Here is a 16,852-nt window from a genome sequence, read left to right as displayed (position 1 = left end):
AATTGGCTAAAAGAGCGCTCAGCCAACCACAGGCCGCCCATTCATTGTATGGGCTTTTTTTTCCTCCAGTGCTGACAGCTCCCGGCTCCCCCTGCCTGCCGCTACGTTACTGCCGCCTGTGTCCCCCGCAGCGTCCGCTGCCTCTGGGCTACTAGCAGCGCCCCCCAGCCACCTCGCAGCGTCCTCCACCCGCCACCTGGATGTCCCTTGCCCCCCTGCTCCCTCCACCTTGTAGCTCCCCGGGAGTTGCAAATGATACATCGCATGCGATGTATCATTTGCAAAACTTGGCACATCAGTGCCTAATCGTGTGTCCCCCTCCCGGGGAGCTGCAGGGGGAAATCAGGTCCGACTTGCCCTTAGGACAAGTCGGACTAATGTATGGGGGCCTTAAGAATAAAGCAGCCAGTATTTACCCTGCACAGAATTAAACAACTCACCCAAATCTAACTCTTTCTGCACACATTACATTTGCTACATTTCACTGCACATTCAAATGCAGGCATCTACACAAGTGGAATGCTAAAGTTTGCATTTGCAGATTATTGCGCTTTACAATTGCTGAAAAATTACAATATTTCTGCAGTATCCACCACTGAATCAGACGGGATGCAGTTACAATCCCGGCGGTCGGGATCCCGGCGTTCAGAATCCCGATGCCGGAATCCCGATCGCCAAAATGCCGACACATTCTCCCTCCGTGGGTGTCCACGACACCCCTGGAGGGAGAATAAATTAGTGTGCCGAGCGTAGCGAGGCACCGGGCCCGCTGCGTGGCGAGCGCAGCGAGCCCGCAAGGGGGGGCGATCCACGTCCCCCCCTTGTCGGCATTTCGGCTGTCGGGATTCCGGCGCCGGGATCCCGACCGCCGGGATTCAATACTGAATCCAATCAGACATATGTGTTCTTGGAATGAACTATGAAAGGTATTAGTGCTTTCTGCAGTAGCTCTGTGGCATAGCTCCTCCGCACACCGGAATTGTTACAGTTGTGGGAACTGGAAGTGGCATGACAGCATATTGAGCTACAGTAGGCATTTTTAAAAGTGAGTTTGATCCTCTACCTTCTTGGTTATCTATCCATAGAGGGGTATAAACACATTTTACACTGGAGTACAATGGTACCATTATTACTACCATGTGTGATTTATTAAAACTGGAAACCAACTTTAATCTTACACTGTTAACATTTTTTATTATTTTAAGTCATAGGGCAGTATTCAATGAGAAAAGTTCTCCGTGTTTTGTGGAGAATTTGTGCTTTTTTCGCCTTGGACGGGGCATTTTGCTCTCCAAAAGCGAGCAACCCTATTCAATGTGAAATGTTCTCCGTCTTTCTAAGTGATTTTCGCCGTCTCTCTCCGTGTAGAAATTCTCCATCTTTTGATGGAGAGCTGGAATGTGAACTTTTAATCTAAAAGGGTTTTGTATTTAATTTTGGTGTAAAAAAATCAGGATTTTTTTTCTGTGAAGGGGCATGTGATTTTTATTCATGTGCTTATAGCACATGAATATATATTTAATTAAAAAAAAAATATTTTTTTTAATTTTTTTTTTCTTTTTTTTTACACAGTGCAGCCAGCAGGGGGCCGGAGCGCTCGAGCCGCTCATTAGATATTCATATATTCACTGCACCCGTATGCACGTTCGGGTGCAGTGAATACTGGGTCCCCCGCTGGCTATAGGGGGGGGGGGCAGCCTGTGCTGCCTGGGTCCCGGGGGAGCCCCCTACCCTCACATATGTTCTGTGGCATCCAGGGAGACTTTAATCTCCCTGGATGCCACGTCCCACGGCTCCCTGTCAGCTCCCTGCCGCGGACGCTCGTCCGCTGCAGGGGTTAAGACTCGCCGCGAGTGGCGGCGAGTCTTAAAAACGTTGAATAGTGGGAGCAGGAGTGGCAGCGAGCCCTCCGGAACACGGAGAGTGCATGGAGAGCAAAATAAAACGCTCTCCATGCACGGAGAACTCCGTCATTGAATACTGCCCATAATATTAACCCTTGAGTGCCAATATCTCTGTGAGAGGTGTGCAAAATATCAGGTAAACATGCCAACGTCGCTCACATGTGTTATATAAATTCAAATAAAAAATGTTGTGTAATAAAAGATTATATTTCCTATATAAGGTAAACATTACAGGTCATTATGATGAATACAATGTTTGCTTGCCAATTTTCACACCTATTTTGACAAATTCACAGGGCATTTAAAGGGTTAAAGTTGTATACAATTAAAAAACAAACATTTCTTCTTGTTTTGAGTTCATTTTAATAATAAAATCACAGGTCATTTCAAAATAGTTCTGTATTAATTACCTGCTTTGCATTGCAGCAGAAAATGAAACCTCACATTTGGTAAATGAATGCCCCATTAATCCAGAGTTATTTATGCTGCTTTTGCATGCAATAAGTGCAAACGGAGGCATATTTATTTTTTTACTCAGCACCTACTTTCAATGCAGTTATAATAAATATGGTCATCATGATATACTGTATACAAAAGGATTTTTTTTTTTTTTTATTATACTGAATTGCAAACATTCTGATGTTCAGATAAATGTGTGGTATAGTAGCTCACATGGGGGTTATTCAGACCTGATCGGACGGCTGCGAATTAGCAGCCAGTCTGATTTTCGATTAACTGCACATGTGCAATGAGCGCACATGCATACTGCCTTTCATTGATAAAATCCTGCAGGTTTTTTTTTCTTCGCTGGCCTTATTCAAGTTCATTGACAGGTGGACGGCATTTCGGGGTGGTAACTGGCCATTTAATAGTAGTGTCAGTGTCGGGGAAACCGCATAAGCTCCAGCCCCGAACAGCCTGTTGGATTCACGGCTGCCGAGTAAGTCCTGGGCTACCCACAGACTGCACATACTAGATGGTGAGTGATTGCGTATGGATTTTCAGCTATTTGCCGCCCATTCACAGGCTTACATGGGGTGGGTTTTCACTCTGTAAGGGAGACCGCTGTCTGATCAAAGAGCTCTGCTTTTTAGCAGCCCTGCGATCCGGTCTGAATAACCTCCACGGTACTGTAATAAAATTATGGTACTTATGAGTTATCCGGGCGCCCGATTTCTAAATCGGGTCGGATCGGGCACATCGCATCGCATCCGACCATCGGATGCGATGCGATGACCCGATTTTTCCATAGGAATCAATGTTAAAATGGACAGAGTCCATTTTAACATGGAATTCAATGGGAAAAAGGGGTCCTTTTCATACCCCTACTATCCAAGTGGGCATGGAGTTGGATATAAACCTGTGGCGAGCGTAGCGAGCCACCGAGCCCGAAGCGTGGCGAGCGTAGCGAGCCCCGCGAGGGGACATAGAATACCGGCCCCTCGCGAGGCTCGCTTCGCTCGCCACGCTTCGGGCTCGGTGGCTCGCTACGCTCGCCACAGGTTTATATCCAACTCCATGCCCACTTGGATAGTAGGGGTATGAAGAGGACCCCTTTTTCCCATTGAATTCCATGTTAAAATGGACTCTGTCCATTTTAACATTGATTCCTATGGAAAAATCGGGTCATCGCATCCGATGGTCGCATGCGATGCGATGCGATATCGCATCGCATCACATCTGATTGTATGCCTTAACTTAAGGCATACAATCAAAAAATCGGGCGCCCAGATAACTAATAAGTACCAAAATTATTGCTGTATATTACTTACTGTATATATTGGACAGTTGGTAACACATTTATCTCTTCTTTTTTTTTTTTTTTTTTTAATAAAAGAAAATAGCAGCTGCCAGTGCTTGAATCATATAAATTACATTTTATAAAATGCAGTTCAGTGGGTAGGCATTTGCTAGACACACGTTAAGTGGCAAGCCAACTGCTTAATGGGAGCTGTGATAAAGAGCTTGAAATGATTGTCGGACCTCAAAATAAGCTGATTCGGTAGTTCTCAGGTTCCCATACTTTATTAGAAGCTCTAGATTTTCATTTCAAAGACTGGTGGTTTTCAGTTTCTCACTACAGCACATAGGGGCAGATTTATTAAGCTTGGAGAAGAGATAAACTGGAGATAAAGCGGAGAAAAGGTAAAAGGAGATAAAGCACCAGCCAATCAGCTGTGTTTAAAAAAGACAGTTGGGAGCTGATTGGCTGGTGCTTTATCTCCTTTTACCTTTTCTCCGCTTTATTTCCAGTTTATCTCTTCTCCAAGCTTAATAAATCTGCCCCATAGTGCTTTATGTTTAACAGGAAACTTTCTCATTGTCCATTTCCTTAATATATAACTCTGGAAAACAGATCAGTACCAAAAAGTAATTGACAGTATTTTTGTTTCATAATACATCTCACACCGAGGTGGCTTCATAAACAATTTGTTATTTTTATGCAATAATAGGGGGTAGTTAGCGAAGTGCCGGTTTTTCCTCTAGTCCAGAAAACCCTCAGTGTAGAAATTGCAGCTTTTTTCCGACCGTTCTTTTCTTCTTTTTCACCAATGCATTTTGGTGTTTTAAAAAGTGACACTGCATCAGGGACAAAGGACTAAAAAACATCCCAAAAAGGCCACAATTGAATACTAAAGTCCATTTTGGGGGGGCTAGCTTAAAAACATGGATTTAATTGAATAATGTTATTTTTGTCAATACCTATCATGAAGCATGTTTTCTTTCATGGTTAGACATATAATATTTACCATTGCTGTGTTTGTTTAATGGTAAGTTTGTTACATTTGTCTTTGAAGTTTTATGTACAAGCCTTGATTTCAGTGTTCTAAGAGAAATGATCCTGCTGTGGGTGTATTGCATCGATAAACTGTAGGGCATACATCTACAGTAGCTGTGCTTTACTCTTACATTCTGCTTATTTGGTGGTATTTGCTTTGGCTTTGACTATGCAATTCCGCTTGAATTCCCCAGAGCCCAGAACCATACAATGTTGACCATCTTCACTTGCGATTTTGACTGTGCTTTTTGGCCTATGGCCAAGTACCCTGTACATTACAAGCGAAATAGTCACAATTGTCTTGCCTGTAGTCTATTTATCTCTGTGATACTGACCTCACAGAGCTGCACGGTGCTGCAAGTAGGGATAACACTGTGTGATTGGAAGCCAAAATCGCAACATGTATACACACCTTCAGAGACATCGTATCTTTCAATATCAGTGCTTTGTGTTGAATGTATATTTTATAAGAAAGGCAAAGTTGTTCTAATAAACCTCCCCAATTTCTGTGGAATTGCATAATAGCACATTTTTGCAGAAATGCAAATGTTAATGGGCAGATTTAGTTAGCAAGGGACTTACTGCATAGCTATTCAGTTACTGCCCAATTTCTATGCGCAGTAAATCTGAGGATTACTCTCATTAACCCACAGGACCTGGGTTAAGTGTCAAAACTATGACGTTTCCCAGCTAGCCACAGAAGCACGTTATGAGTTTTTTTTCCTTCAAAGCTTATGGGGCTATTAAGTGTACCCTCTGTGGTTTACCAGAAAAAGGTATCTGTGGTAATTAAATAGCTCTGGTCTGAGCCACAGCTGTGTGATAAACCCTGCAGCTAATTGAATCTGCCCCTTAATTGTTTAACTACACAAGTACTCATTTTTAAATATGATCTATTCTCTAGAAGGTACAAGTGATGCGTCACTAGAATTCCTTCTATAATTGTGAATCTACTCTCCAGCACTACTTTAAGTATATAATGTTAAATGCAAAGACGGAGATGATATTTACAGTATTATTTCTATTTTCCAACTGCACAGATTTAGTTGCTAAGGCTCATGCCGCACTGTTGCTTGGTTTTATACCACTCCCCTTAGGATACAATATTTATTATTAATGTGCTAGTTGCAGAACTGAATGTTATTGTAGGGGATCTTATATCACTTGTTAGGAAATACAACATTCCATGTAATGGTATTGCTGGTTTCTATTTTTGGTGAGTAATTATTATTACTTTGTTTGACTGCTTTTTTTTTAAAAATGGAACAACGTGAATTATTTATACCATAAATGTAAGATTAATGATTTAGTAGTTACTGTACAAAGCAAATAGTGTAAACTTTTTTTATTTGTGACCTACCTAGAGTGTCCATCACAATGATTCTGTTATTTGCTAAGAGATTTTAGTTCTTTTACACAATGACCAAAAAGTGGAGATTACTAGTATAATTAACTCTTTGGAAGGTATTTAATGTAATTTCTAGCGATGTGCAGCGAATCCTGTTTAGGATTCGCTGCACATTTGCAGGGTTCCAAAGGGCTGCAGCATTTGCTGACAACCTTTCCTGTCATCCTATTCAACGCCGCATGGGCTTACTGCCCCTGACGGTGAATTTTAACCCATGCAGCAGAGCAGGGGGACGGCAGCAGGCTGGGAGATGAAAGCCTTTCTGCCTGCACCGGAATGTGTGGGGGAGAAGGAGGGCTCCCGGGGACACAGGCAGCAGGAGCTGCCCCCCCCCCGGGGAGAGCTGGCAGGAGACACAGGTAGGGAGCCGCTTCACTGGTCCCGCTTGTGCATATGTAATGAGCGGGACCAGTGTGAAGTGAATATTTAATGAACGGCTCCTGGCCCCCTGCTAGCGAATGTGTAATAAAAAAAAATCATAAAGAAATAATAATTAAAAATGTAATATATATTCTTGTGCTGCAAGCACATGAATAAAAATAGCATGCCCCTTCACAGAATCAAATTTCAGATTTTTTGACACCAAAAAAAATAAATAATACTTCTCAGTTCACCTTTAAAAAAGATGTCAAATGCAAAGTAGTGAATCATGATGAAAATCATGCTGAAAGTTCTCCATCCTAGCATTGAATACACTCTCTGCGAATCCCAGTGAAAACCCAATTGAAATACACCATCGCATTGCAGCGAGCATGAAACGGAGAACTGGCCGGCATTCACTGTTCACTTTCGGCCAACAGTGAACATTGAATAGGGTGAATCAGATTTTCAGTGAAAAAGATTCACCGCAAGGAGTGAAAACCGTCTGATTCACCGAAAAAAAACAGTGAATCTGGCGCATTAAATACTGCCCTTTGAGTGTCAAGTGAATGTGTCAAAATAGGTGTGAAATTTGCCAAGCAAAAATTTTTATGCATCATAATGACCTGTTATTTTTGCCTTCTAGAGGAAATATAATTTTATTTACACAACATTTTGTATTTGAATTTATATACCAATGTGAGCGATGCTGGCATTTTTAGCCGATGTTTTGTGCATTTCTCAGAGATGTTAGCACATAGTGAAATTTTTATAATGGATCAATTTACCCATTAACTCCTGAATCTTATTATCTTAAGCATTATACAAATTGTGGTCATCAATACTCTCTGACTTTACCTGGCATAGTTATATTGATGCATGTGTGTGCACTCTGTTGGTTTATTTTAACATGCAGCAATAACGAGTGTACTAGAAAAGTTTTGTGTTCTTGTGTCTGAATCTGCTGGAGCAAACCGTAATGTCATATAAAAAAATTGAGGGTGTTTTATGGTTTAAGTCCCGATGTGCTTTTCTTGGCTCAAATGTCTGCATACATCATTATTTTGTCTCAGAATGGAAATATTTTAGGAGGTAAAATACAATGGTATATATTTCATTGGTTTCTGTGTTAGCACTTTTGATGATTGCAGTTCTAGCTAGCGTTTTAGAAAACCCTGGTCATTTTGTGAACTGAGGTGAGTACACAAGCCTTTGAAGACAAAGTGCTAATTTACCTACTTTAATTTTGGGAGGAGTGTTTTGGTCAGCTTCCAGTATCATATGTGTCAGCACACTGTAGCTTGCGATTTAAGGATGTTTTGTTTTTGTCCACAATTTACAGGCAGCTTGGACTAGATTTGGTTCCAAGAAAAGAGTTTGCTATGGTGGATCCAGAAGAAATTAGTGTTACTGAATTATATAAATTGGTGAGTATATATAATTAAGATATCGTTAGACACACAGGTTATTTTCTTTGTCAGAAGCCAATTAACCTACCAGTATCATTTTGGATTTTGGGAGGAAACCGGTGACCTTCTCTCAATTCTAGGCATGTGGAAGCCAGTAAGACTCTTACAAGTAGATCAGAGGGTCAATTACTCATAGGTGATATTCAATCTCTTTTTCTAAACATTTCCGACAGTTGAAAATATCAGCCAATTCTACCAAAGCTCTGATTCAATCTTTGACTATGTGACAGTTGTAAAACACATGGATTGGTGGAAAATTTGTGATGCATGTGTATTTTGGAAAAAAAAGTCAGCAGATTTGATAATCTAGCGGCTGTTTTCAACAATGCGGTTTCAACTTTTTAAAATAGTCGAATCTGCATCCGGGAACAACAGTCCAAAATGGACTAGATTGACTAGGTATGTGCCAATATTTGCGACTGTCGGAAATATCGGCACAAAGTGAATATCATGCCAAAATGGTATTACATTTTTTATCCTAACTTGTTAAGAGAAGCAGTGATAATGTACAATACTATATAAAGAGGTTATTGCTACTTCATATATTGACCTACTAAAGATACAGTTTGCTGAATTAATACTTTTGGATAAATTCAACTATCGATCCTTTATATGCTGACTCCATATCCTTATTCACCACTTACTATTGAGGAGACTTAGGGGGCATTGGTGGTGGTGGGTGGGGGTCCTTTTTAAAGCCAGAGTAGACTTAAAAAGAAATCGCCAATAAATTGACTTTTTTTGGGTTCCTATGCTGTGTCAGGAACTTTTGCTGGCTTCTGATTGCTCATTAAACATTCCTTTATACGGCAACAATTAATAATAATTCAATAGCCCTAAGTGTTAAAGACCAAGGCTTTTGCCCTTTTTAACACTTTTGAGTTCTATTAGAATGTGTATGGGGCTTAATTGCGGCTTAAATCATGTGTACTAGGCTGCACAAAAACAATCACCAGTCATTTAGCTCGCACACGCACACCGATAACAGCACACCCACCGGCAGCCCAGTCTCCTCAGTGTAAGTAAGAGCGCACAGATCCCCCCCGCTGACGTCACCGCGCCAACCCGGAAGCGGCGTCAGAGACAGGGGACTGTGGAAGCAGCATCCCAAGTTAACGGAGCGGCGTCTCCCCACAGAGTGAGCCGGGCAAATCGGTTCTCACCACTGCATTAGGAGCAGAATCGGGCCATACCTGCAAACACTGCTGCCCACACTCTGCAACGGAAGCAAGTTGGTAAGATCTCTGGGAGCGGGATGCCACCACCCAGCACCTTCTACCTGAAAACCCACCATTGACTTTTCTCTGCAGCACAGCTCCATTGGACTTTATCCCGCACCCACCCACTTGCAAACCCCCACCTGGACTCACAGCTGCCCCTTTAAGACATAAGCCCACGGACTTATGGTAAAAAGGGATCTGCTGAGACCCTCATACCCACAAGGGCTTAATTAAGGCAGCTGTTTCACCAACCCCACCTGCATGAGACATAAACCTATAAGGCTTATGGTACAAAGGGGCCTGCTGGCACCCTAATCCCCCACGGGGATCATCACAGGCACCTTCACATCCAGCCCCCCACTACACCATTGTATCGATTGTACTGCATTCCCACTCTCATGTACTTTGTTTATAAATTAATTAACATCATTTTGATACAGACATCATCATCCTGTCATTTACTGTACGCACTACAGCAAACAAAGGGTGAGCGCTTAGCTACAACCTATTTAACAGTCATTTATCTCATTATCTTTTATCAATATGGGCAGTATGGATGGTGTAATGGTTAGCATTACTGCCTCACAGCACTGAGGTCATGGGTGCAATTCCCACCATGGCTCTAACTGTGCGGAGTTTGTATATTCTCCCCGTACTTGCGTGGGTTTCCTCTGGATACTCCGGTTTCCTCCCACAGTCCAAAAATATACTGGTAGGTTAATTGGCCCGAAAACAAAAATTAACCCTAGAATGTTTGTGTGTGCGTGTACATGTAGTAGGGAAGATAGATTGTAAGCTCCACTGGGGCAGGGACTGATATGAATGTGTATTCTCTGTACAGTGCTACGGAATATGTGCATGCTATATAAGAAACTGTTAATAAATAAACAACAATAATAAATATGTGGTTCTTTGGACAGATGGAACACAGACATCGAAAAAAAGACACTCCAGTTCCAGCTAGCAGCCACCACCTGTTTGTGCAAATGAAAAGTTTAATGTGCTCCAACCTGGGAGAGGAGCTGGAGGTGATATTCTCACTTTACGATGGCAAAGAAAATCGACCAATAAGGTAATTCACTTAATTTTAAAGGTGAAAGTGGCACATTGGTTACTGATCTCTACATTCAGTTGTGCCCACGGTCATCTAGCCTCCTTTTGCATTAAACCACAATTCTAGTCGCGTCATGGCGTGACTTGGTAGCAGAAGTGACCCCCAAATTGCTCTCATGCTATGAGTAAGTTACATGGTTAATTGATAACTTTTTTTTTTTTTTTGCTTCATTGTAGATTAAGACTCTCATGTCTAACCTGCACTCTCACTTTGTAACTCCTAGGGGCGTTTCTATTCCTAATGATGTGCTATCAGTAGGTTTGGCATTTTAGCTGAGCTTTTTTGTTCATAGCTTCTGTAGCCCCTTCCATAGGTTTTCTTTCTTATAAGACATTATTTCTTAACTTTATGGTCAAGTTCATCCCACTCGGTAGGGTTGACTTCTGGTTATTGTGCTGGCCAGTCCATCAGAGACTGTACTTTTCGCTCCTTTATTCCTTTATGAAGTAGAATTTGCATAGCTTAGATGTATGCTTTCGATGACCTGAAGTTGTAAAATCCAGTGTTAACTTTTTTTTTTGTATTGGATATTTTTTCTTGCACTTTGTAAATCTTTGACAAATATTCCTTTACTTTTTCAGTTCCTTGACCACATTTGACAGAAGGCATTAAACACTTCTCAATCATTCTGTTATTTTCTAAAATAGTATCTGCAAGCCTTTGAGCAAAAAACGTTGAGATGTGTGCTAAACTTTTTGTGCTAAGCAATCTAGGGTAGGCGTTTTCCCTTGAACTTCACATTGTCTAGAATGCCCATATGTATACGAATTGAGCCGGCAATAGCTATGCTTGGGACTGTGTAACGCTATGGGGTGTATGCACAGAATGATTTGTGCTTAATTTTTCAGTGGTCTAGACAGATAGCTTAGAAAATAGGCAAAAACTTTCACCATTTGTATGCCCCAGAAGAAACCGAATGCACTTTTCTAGTCATCTATGATTCATTGACTATGGCTATATATTTTTCTTATTTGCAAGTATGAAATATGGCTTTTACCAAGTGCTGTCTTTACAGCATTATGAGCCATCAACAAAGCAATGCACTGGGGCCCCTACACACCCATTCACAGGAACAAAGTAAAAGAAGTGATAGCTTGTAACCTGTGTCTACCTGCTTCCACACAGTGATTGGTTGTCAGCTCCAGCTATCAGCCAATCACATTCTGGTTGCAGTGTGGGAGGCAGGTAGAGAATGCTGCTCTCATTGTATGACCACCACCTGCCCCAACTCAAAGGGGAACATTTTACTAAGATGGGAGTTCTATTTTACATGGGATGTTGCTATGGGCAACCAATTAGATACTATCTTATCTTCTAGAAGGTGCTAAATAAATAAGAAGTAGATTCTGATTAGTTTCCCATATCAACATCCCATGTGAAATAGAACTCCCATCTTAGTAATTTTCCTTCAAAAGCTCTGGAATTGTAGGCACTAGACAGCTGCCTAGTTTTCCTATATATTAAGATGGCCCTGCTTTTACCTTGCATCTATGCAACTGTCTGAGGCCAGAATCCTGGAGTGATCATTTCTCTGTTGCAGATGGCATTGACATTTTGTGTTTACTATTTATTGTATACACAAATTCATATGTCATTCAGGACTGTTAAGGAGTCTGTTTCTTAAACTGCAGACTCTGAATGACGTGTCCTATTGTGCAGTTATGCCTCTGGACTGTCCCGTTTCTTGGGAGGGTTCCCGCCCACCCATTTTTTTTGGAGGGGGGGGGGGGGGGTTGCATGTGCACATTTTCTATTCAGACATGCAGAGGGGCTGGGAGCCAGCAGCTTTCACAGCATTGACCATGCCATAGTGCCAACAAAATAGGGCCGTGGCTTGCATCTCTGAGAGGCCACACCCCTTTCCATAGGTCATACCCCCTTTTCGGTGGCTTGGGTGGCTCCGTCGAACCTTTCCCAGCAAATATTTGTTTGATCTAAAATAGGAGTGTGGTATAGACAATGTCTAGTCAGATAGTCAATAGGTTGACACCAAAAGTTAGACATGCATTGGTTAGACTTTGACAAAAGTAAAGACACAAGTAAAATGTTGAAATGGAAAATCAATATGTGTGCATGGACCCTGTAGAAGTGGACCGCTTCCCCTCGCATGGCTCGCTGCGCTCCCCATTCTTCAGGCACAGTGCCTCGCTACGCTCGGTGCACTAATCTATTCTGGTAGGGATGGTAAAATTATGAACAAGTCGGTTTTAAAAAAGCTGGTTGTCTTGATATTGAGAGAATCAGCATGTCTAACTAATTCCTTAGATATTAGTTGACTTTTGTCAATGTCTAAGTTTTGGTGTCAAACTATTAATACCACCCCTTTTGAAGCGCTTTAAATAATTCCCTAAACAGTAGGGATTTAACTCCTCCTTCAACCTATTGACTGTCTGACGGTCAGCCATCTGAAACCCCTAAATTAGGCTAATGGATGGAAAATAAGTAAATTTCGAGACCTCCACTTCATTAGTTTTATCATGGTTGTGTGTCATATTTTCCAAAGCAACGGAGCTATTAAGTGTGTCTTCATGTAGTAATACATTACAGGGGCTTCACCAAACAGTATAGTGCTCTGTTGTGTTGCAGAAATTGTTCCAAGACTTATTTTGAAGATTAAATCCTTTTACATATTTCTTTTTATAGATTATAATGTTTGCCCAAAAAAGTGAGATTAATATATTTCACTGTCTAGAGCTGCCAATAGTCTGCATTTGCCAGAACTTTGTTTTTGTGCCATGCTATTGACAGAAATCCTAGTAATTATTTAGGCATTCCCAGCATGTAAATCACTAGTATGCTTAAGTTTATTAATACATTAGTTTCCCCCCAATATAGGCAATTATCTTAAATAACCGGAACCCTAGAAAAAAGGACATCTGATAACATGTTTTGAATCTGGATTTAAACCAACACTGATACAAATGTATAATGTAGCTTCTTGCATAATGCATTTAAGACCGAAAATATCAAAGCTTTGAAATTTCTTAACATGAAAGGGAAAAGTTACCCAGCTTCCAAAAGCCAAACTGCTTCAACGTGTTTTCTTTTATTTTCTCCTGATAATTTCCAGATATTTATTTATTACAAGGTGCTATACCCTATGAAGTAGAATACATTTTTGTGTGCACAGTCATATTTATGCAGCCATTCTTTCCTTTTTATCTTTTTTCGAAGATCTACAGATGTATTAACTTACACCTGTCCTAGTATAACATAAGGCAGTGGTTCCCAAACTGTGTGCCGTGGCTCCCTGGGGTGCCTCGGGACACATGCAGGGGTGCCACGGGTTGGTGGTCCAGGACCAACTCAAATTATTAATGGTTAATTATTTATGAGCAAAACCAGTGCTGGTGGCTGCCAATCATAGAATGTGTACAAACAGAAGCAAATCCTGCCCTTTACCACATAACTGCCGCTAAGAATCGCATATAAACCCAATCTACTTAATTTTTTTGGGACCTAGGGGTGCCGTGAAAAAAATTCTGATTCTCTAGGGTGCCATGAATCAAAAAAGATTGGGAACCCCTGACATAAGGGAACTAATACTAAATAACCAATCTGTGTAAAGACCTTTAAAAAAAAAAAAACAAAAAAAAACTTTTTCGATTGAATTTAGAAAGACAGTTGACAATTGTATATTCAAATTCAAAGTGTCATCCATGCAGTTCTGTTTACAGCCATGCATGAAAATGAAGTGGGACAGAGAGTTGTAAACCAAGAATAAGGTCTGTACATGGGTAAAATGCACAAAGTCATAAAGAACAGCGTCATGCAAACAGAGCAAATAAACATAATTCGATAAATCTCCCCGACAATCAGGTCTCGGATGTTGCTCCATTTCTGCTAAGAGATCTATTCAAATACCAAGTGTTGCCCTCATAGTACAAGGAGTAAAGTTATCTCCCATTTGCGCATAAATGTATTAATGCCCTGTTCAATATAAGGGATTGTAGTTAGTCTATCCAGATTGAGGAGACTTCGCAAGGTTAAATTGACTGAATGCAGTTATGGTAGGGTAGACACAGTCCAGCAACGCAGAATAACTTTCTTTGCCACTGTTACAGTCAGTGTGAGGAACAGAATGCGTATAGTTTTACGACTCTGTAAATCCCATTTCGAAAAATTTGCACACATCATAAAAAGTGGGTCTTTTGTCAATCTCAAGTGTCAATCTTCGTTAATAAATAACATCACTCAAACACTCAGTGACCATCTTCGTCTGCATACTCATCTCATCATTGGCCTCAAGCCTCTAGTTGTATGTTGATTGAGTCCTCACTACTTATATTTAAGCTGTAATGTGTATTGAACTGTGGTGCTCTTTATTTGTACTCTATTTTTGTTTTTTTATTCAATGTTATGCCAAGATTTGTCTCCCTGTATTGTTCCTTTGTACGGCGCTGCAAAAAACTTGTGGCGCCTTATAAATAAAATTATAATATAATAATAATCACTTTATCCCAAAATTTTAGAATATGCCTACAATCCCAGATAATGCCCAAAAAATTGACGTTTGATCCCTTGCATTTCAAACAGTGGCCTGATTCCCCTGGAATAAAATACTTAAGTTGGGCCTGGGAGATATATGTCTGGTGAACGGTTTTAATATGTACTTCCTGCATTTGAGCAGAGTGAAGTATCTTCAAGACATGCTCCATAAGTTAAAAAAAAAACCTTGGTATCAGTTATAGTCAGTATATCCCTACCCCAGGCAGTAATCGCATTGGACCAGACTTTCTCCGGAGAGGTCGATAGGAGATCAGATTAAATATACCTAAGTATGTAGGGGCCAGTAGTGCTAAGGACAAATACAGAGTGCAATGTATCTGGTAACCTAAGGGGTAATCATAGGTAACAGCATTGATTGTGCATAGTGAGGCACTTGAAAATAGATAAATAAATCGCTATTGGGCAATGAGAATTTGTCTGAGGAAAAGTAACACCCTGCCACCTGGATTGAAAAACATCTTTAATGGCCAGAATCCCTTGTCTTCCATCCAGAGGCGTAGCGATGGCGGAGTCGGTGGAGCACACGCCCCAGGCGCCGGAAAATAGTATGGCGCCAAGGCTGTTCCGGCACCACCAGCCCACTCGCCTGCCCGCTCGCTCCCCTGCCCGCTGTGTCGGGATTCCAGGAGAGAGATGTGCTGCTATGTAACATTTACGTCTCACGCTGGACCACTAGCCAATGGGTGCTTGCGGTCCAGCAGCCAATAAATTGGTGGCTGCTGGACCGCGAGCGCCTATTGGCTAGTGGTCCAGCGGGAGATATGAATTTTAAATAGCAGCACGTCTCTCTCTCTCCTGAAGTACGAACACAGCTGGCAGGGGAGCGGGGAACAGCCCTGCACAGCCCAGCACAGCCCATGACAGGACAGGACGCAGCACAGGCAGGGGAGGGGGGGAGTCAGACGCACACCGGCAGGGGGGAGTTGGGAGATGAGCGGCTAACCCTGCTGCCCGCCACTGCAGCCACCCTCCCACCCTGCGGCACGCTACTGCACCCACCCTGCTGCACCCACCATCGAACCCTACTGCACCCACCCACCCAGCTGCACACTACTACAATCCACCCTGCTGCATCCACCCTCCCACCCTGCTGCACCCTACTGCAGCTGCACCCTACTGCACCCACCCTACTGCACCCACCCTCCCGCACCCTACTGCCATCACCCTCCCACCCTGCTGCACCCCACTGCCCCCACCCTGCTGCACCCTACTGCACCCACCCACCATGCTGCACACTACTGCAGCACCTACCCTGCTGCACACTACCGCTCCCATCCTCTCTCCCTGCTGCACACTACCGCTCCCACCCTCCCTCCCTGCTGCACACTACTGGCAGTGCATTGAATTGAAAATAGTGGCAGGGAGCGAGAGCGGGCCGCTACACAGTTCTGTCCCCCTTGGCAATGAGCAAATTCAGTCCCCCTTGGAATTGAGCATGAAGCCCCTTGGCATTGAGCATGAAGCCCCTTGGAATTGAGCATGTAGGTAAGTGGCACTTTTGTGTAAAATGTGTAATGGGCATTTTGGTGTGTTATATAGTATGTAATGGGCATTGCAGAGTGTTATCTAGTATGTCATTGGCATTACGGTGTGTTATATAGTATGTAATGGGCATTACGGTGTGTTATATAGTATGTAATGGGCATTGCAGAGTGTTATATAGTATGTAATGGGCATTACGGTGTGTTATATAGTATGTAATGGGCATTACGGTGTGTTATATAGTATGTAATGGGCATTGCAGAGTGTTATATAGTATGTAATGGGCATTACGGTGTGTTATATAGTATGTAATGGGCATTACGGTGTGTTATATAGTATGAAATGGGCATTGCAGAGTGTTATATAGTATGTAATGGGCATTACGGTGTGTTATATAGTATGTACTGGGCATTACGGTGTGTTATATAGTATGTAATGGGCATTGCAGAGTGTTATATAGTATGTCATTGGCATTGCGGAGTGTTATATTGTATGTCACGGGCATTGCGGAGTGTTTTATAGTATGTCATGGGCATTGCGGAGTGTTATATAGTATGTCATGGGCATCATGTGTAGGCTTATGTGTAATTGGAATTACAAAGTTCAC

General features: G+C 42.0%; 1 protein-coding gene across 2 annotated transcripts in view; it reads left to right on the top strand.

Annotated features, from left to right (window-relative positions):
• DOCK4 (dedicator of cytokinesis 4) overlaps nucleotides 1-16,852 on the top strand; it is a 357,536-nt gene that overhangs the window by 119,724 nt on the left and 220,960 nt on the right. For both annotated transcript variants that reach the window (XM_083182741.1, XM_083182740.1), the window contains exons 7-8: nucleotides 7,794-7,878; nucleotides 10,061-10,212. In XM_083182741.1, the coding sequence (XP_083038867.1) occupies nucleotides 7,794-7,878; nucleotides 10,061-10,212 (237 nt within the window). The remainder of the gene's footprint in view (nucleotides 1-7,793; nucleotides 7,879-10,060; nucleotides 10,213-16,852) is intronic.

This window comes from Crinia signifera, chromosome 4, assembly GCF_055691185.1.
Source record: "Crinia signifera chromosome 4, ASM5569118v1, whole genome shotgun sequence".
NCBI classification, from domain to species: domain Eukaryota; kingdom Metazoa; phylum Chordata; class Amphibia; order Anura; family Myobatrachidae; genus Crinia; species Crinia signifera.
This window is presented reverse-complemented; position numbering and strand designations above follow the sequence as displayed.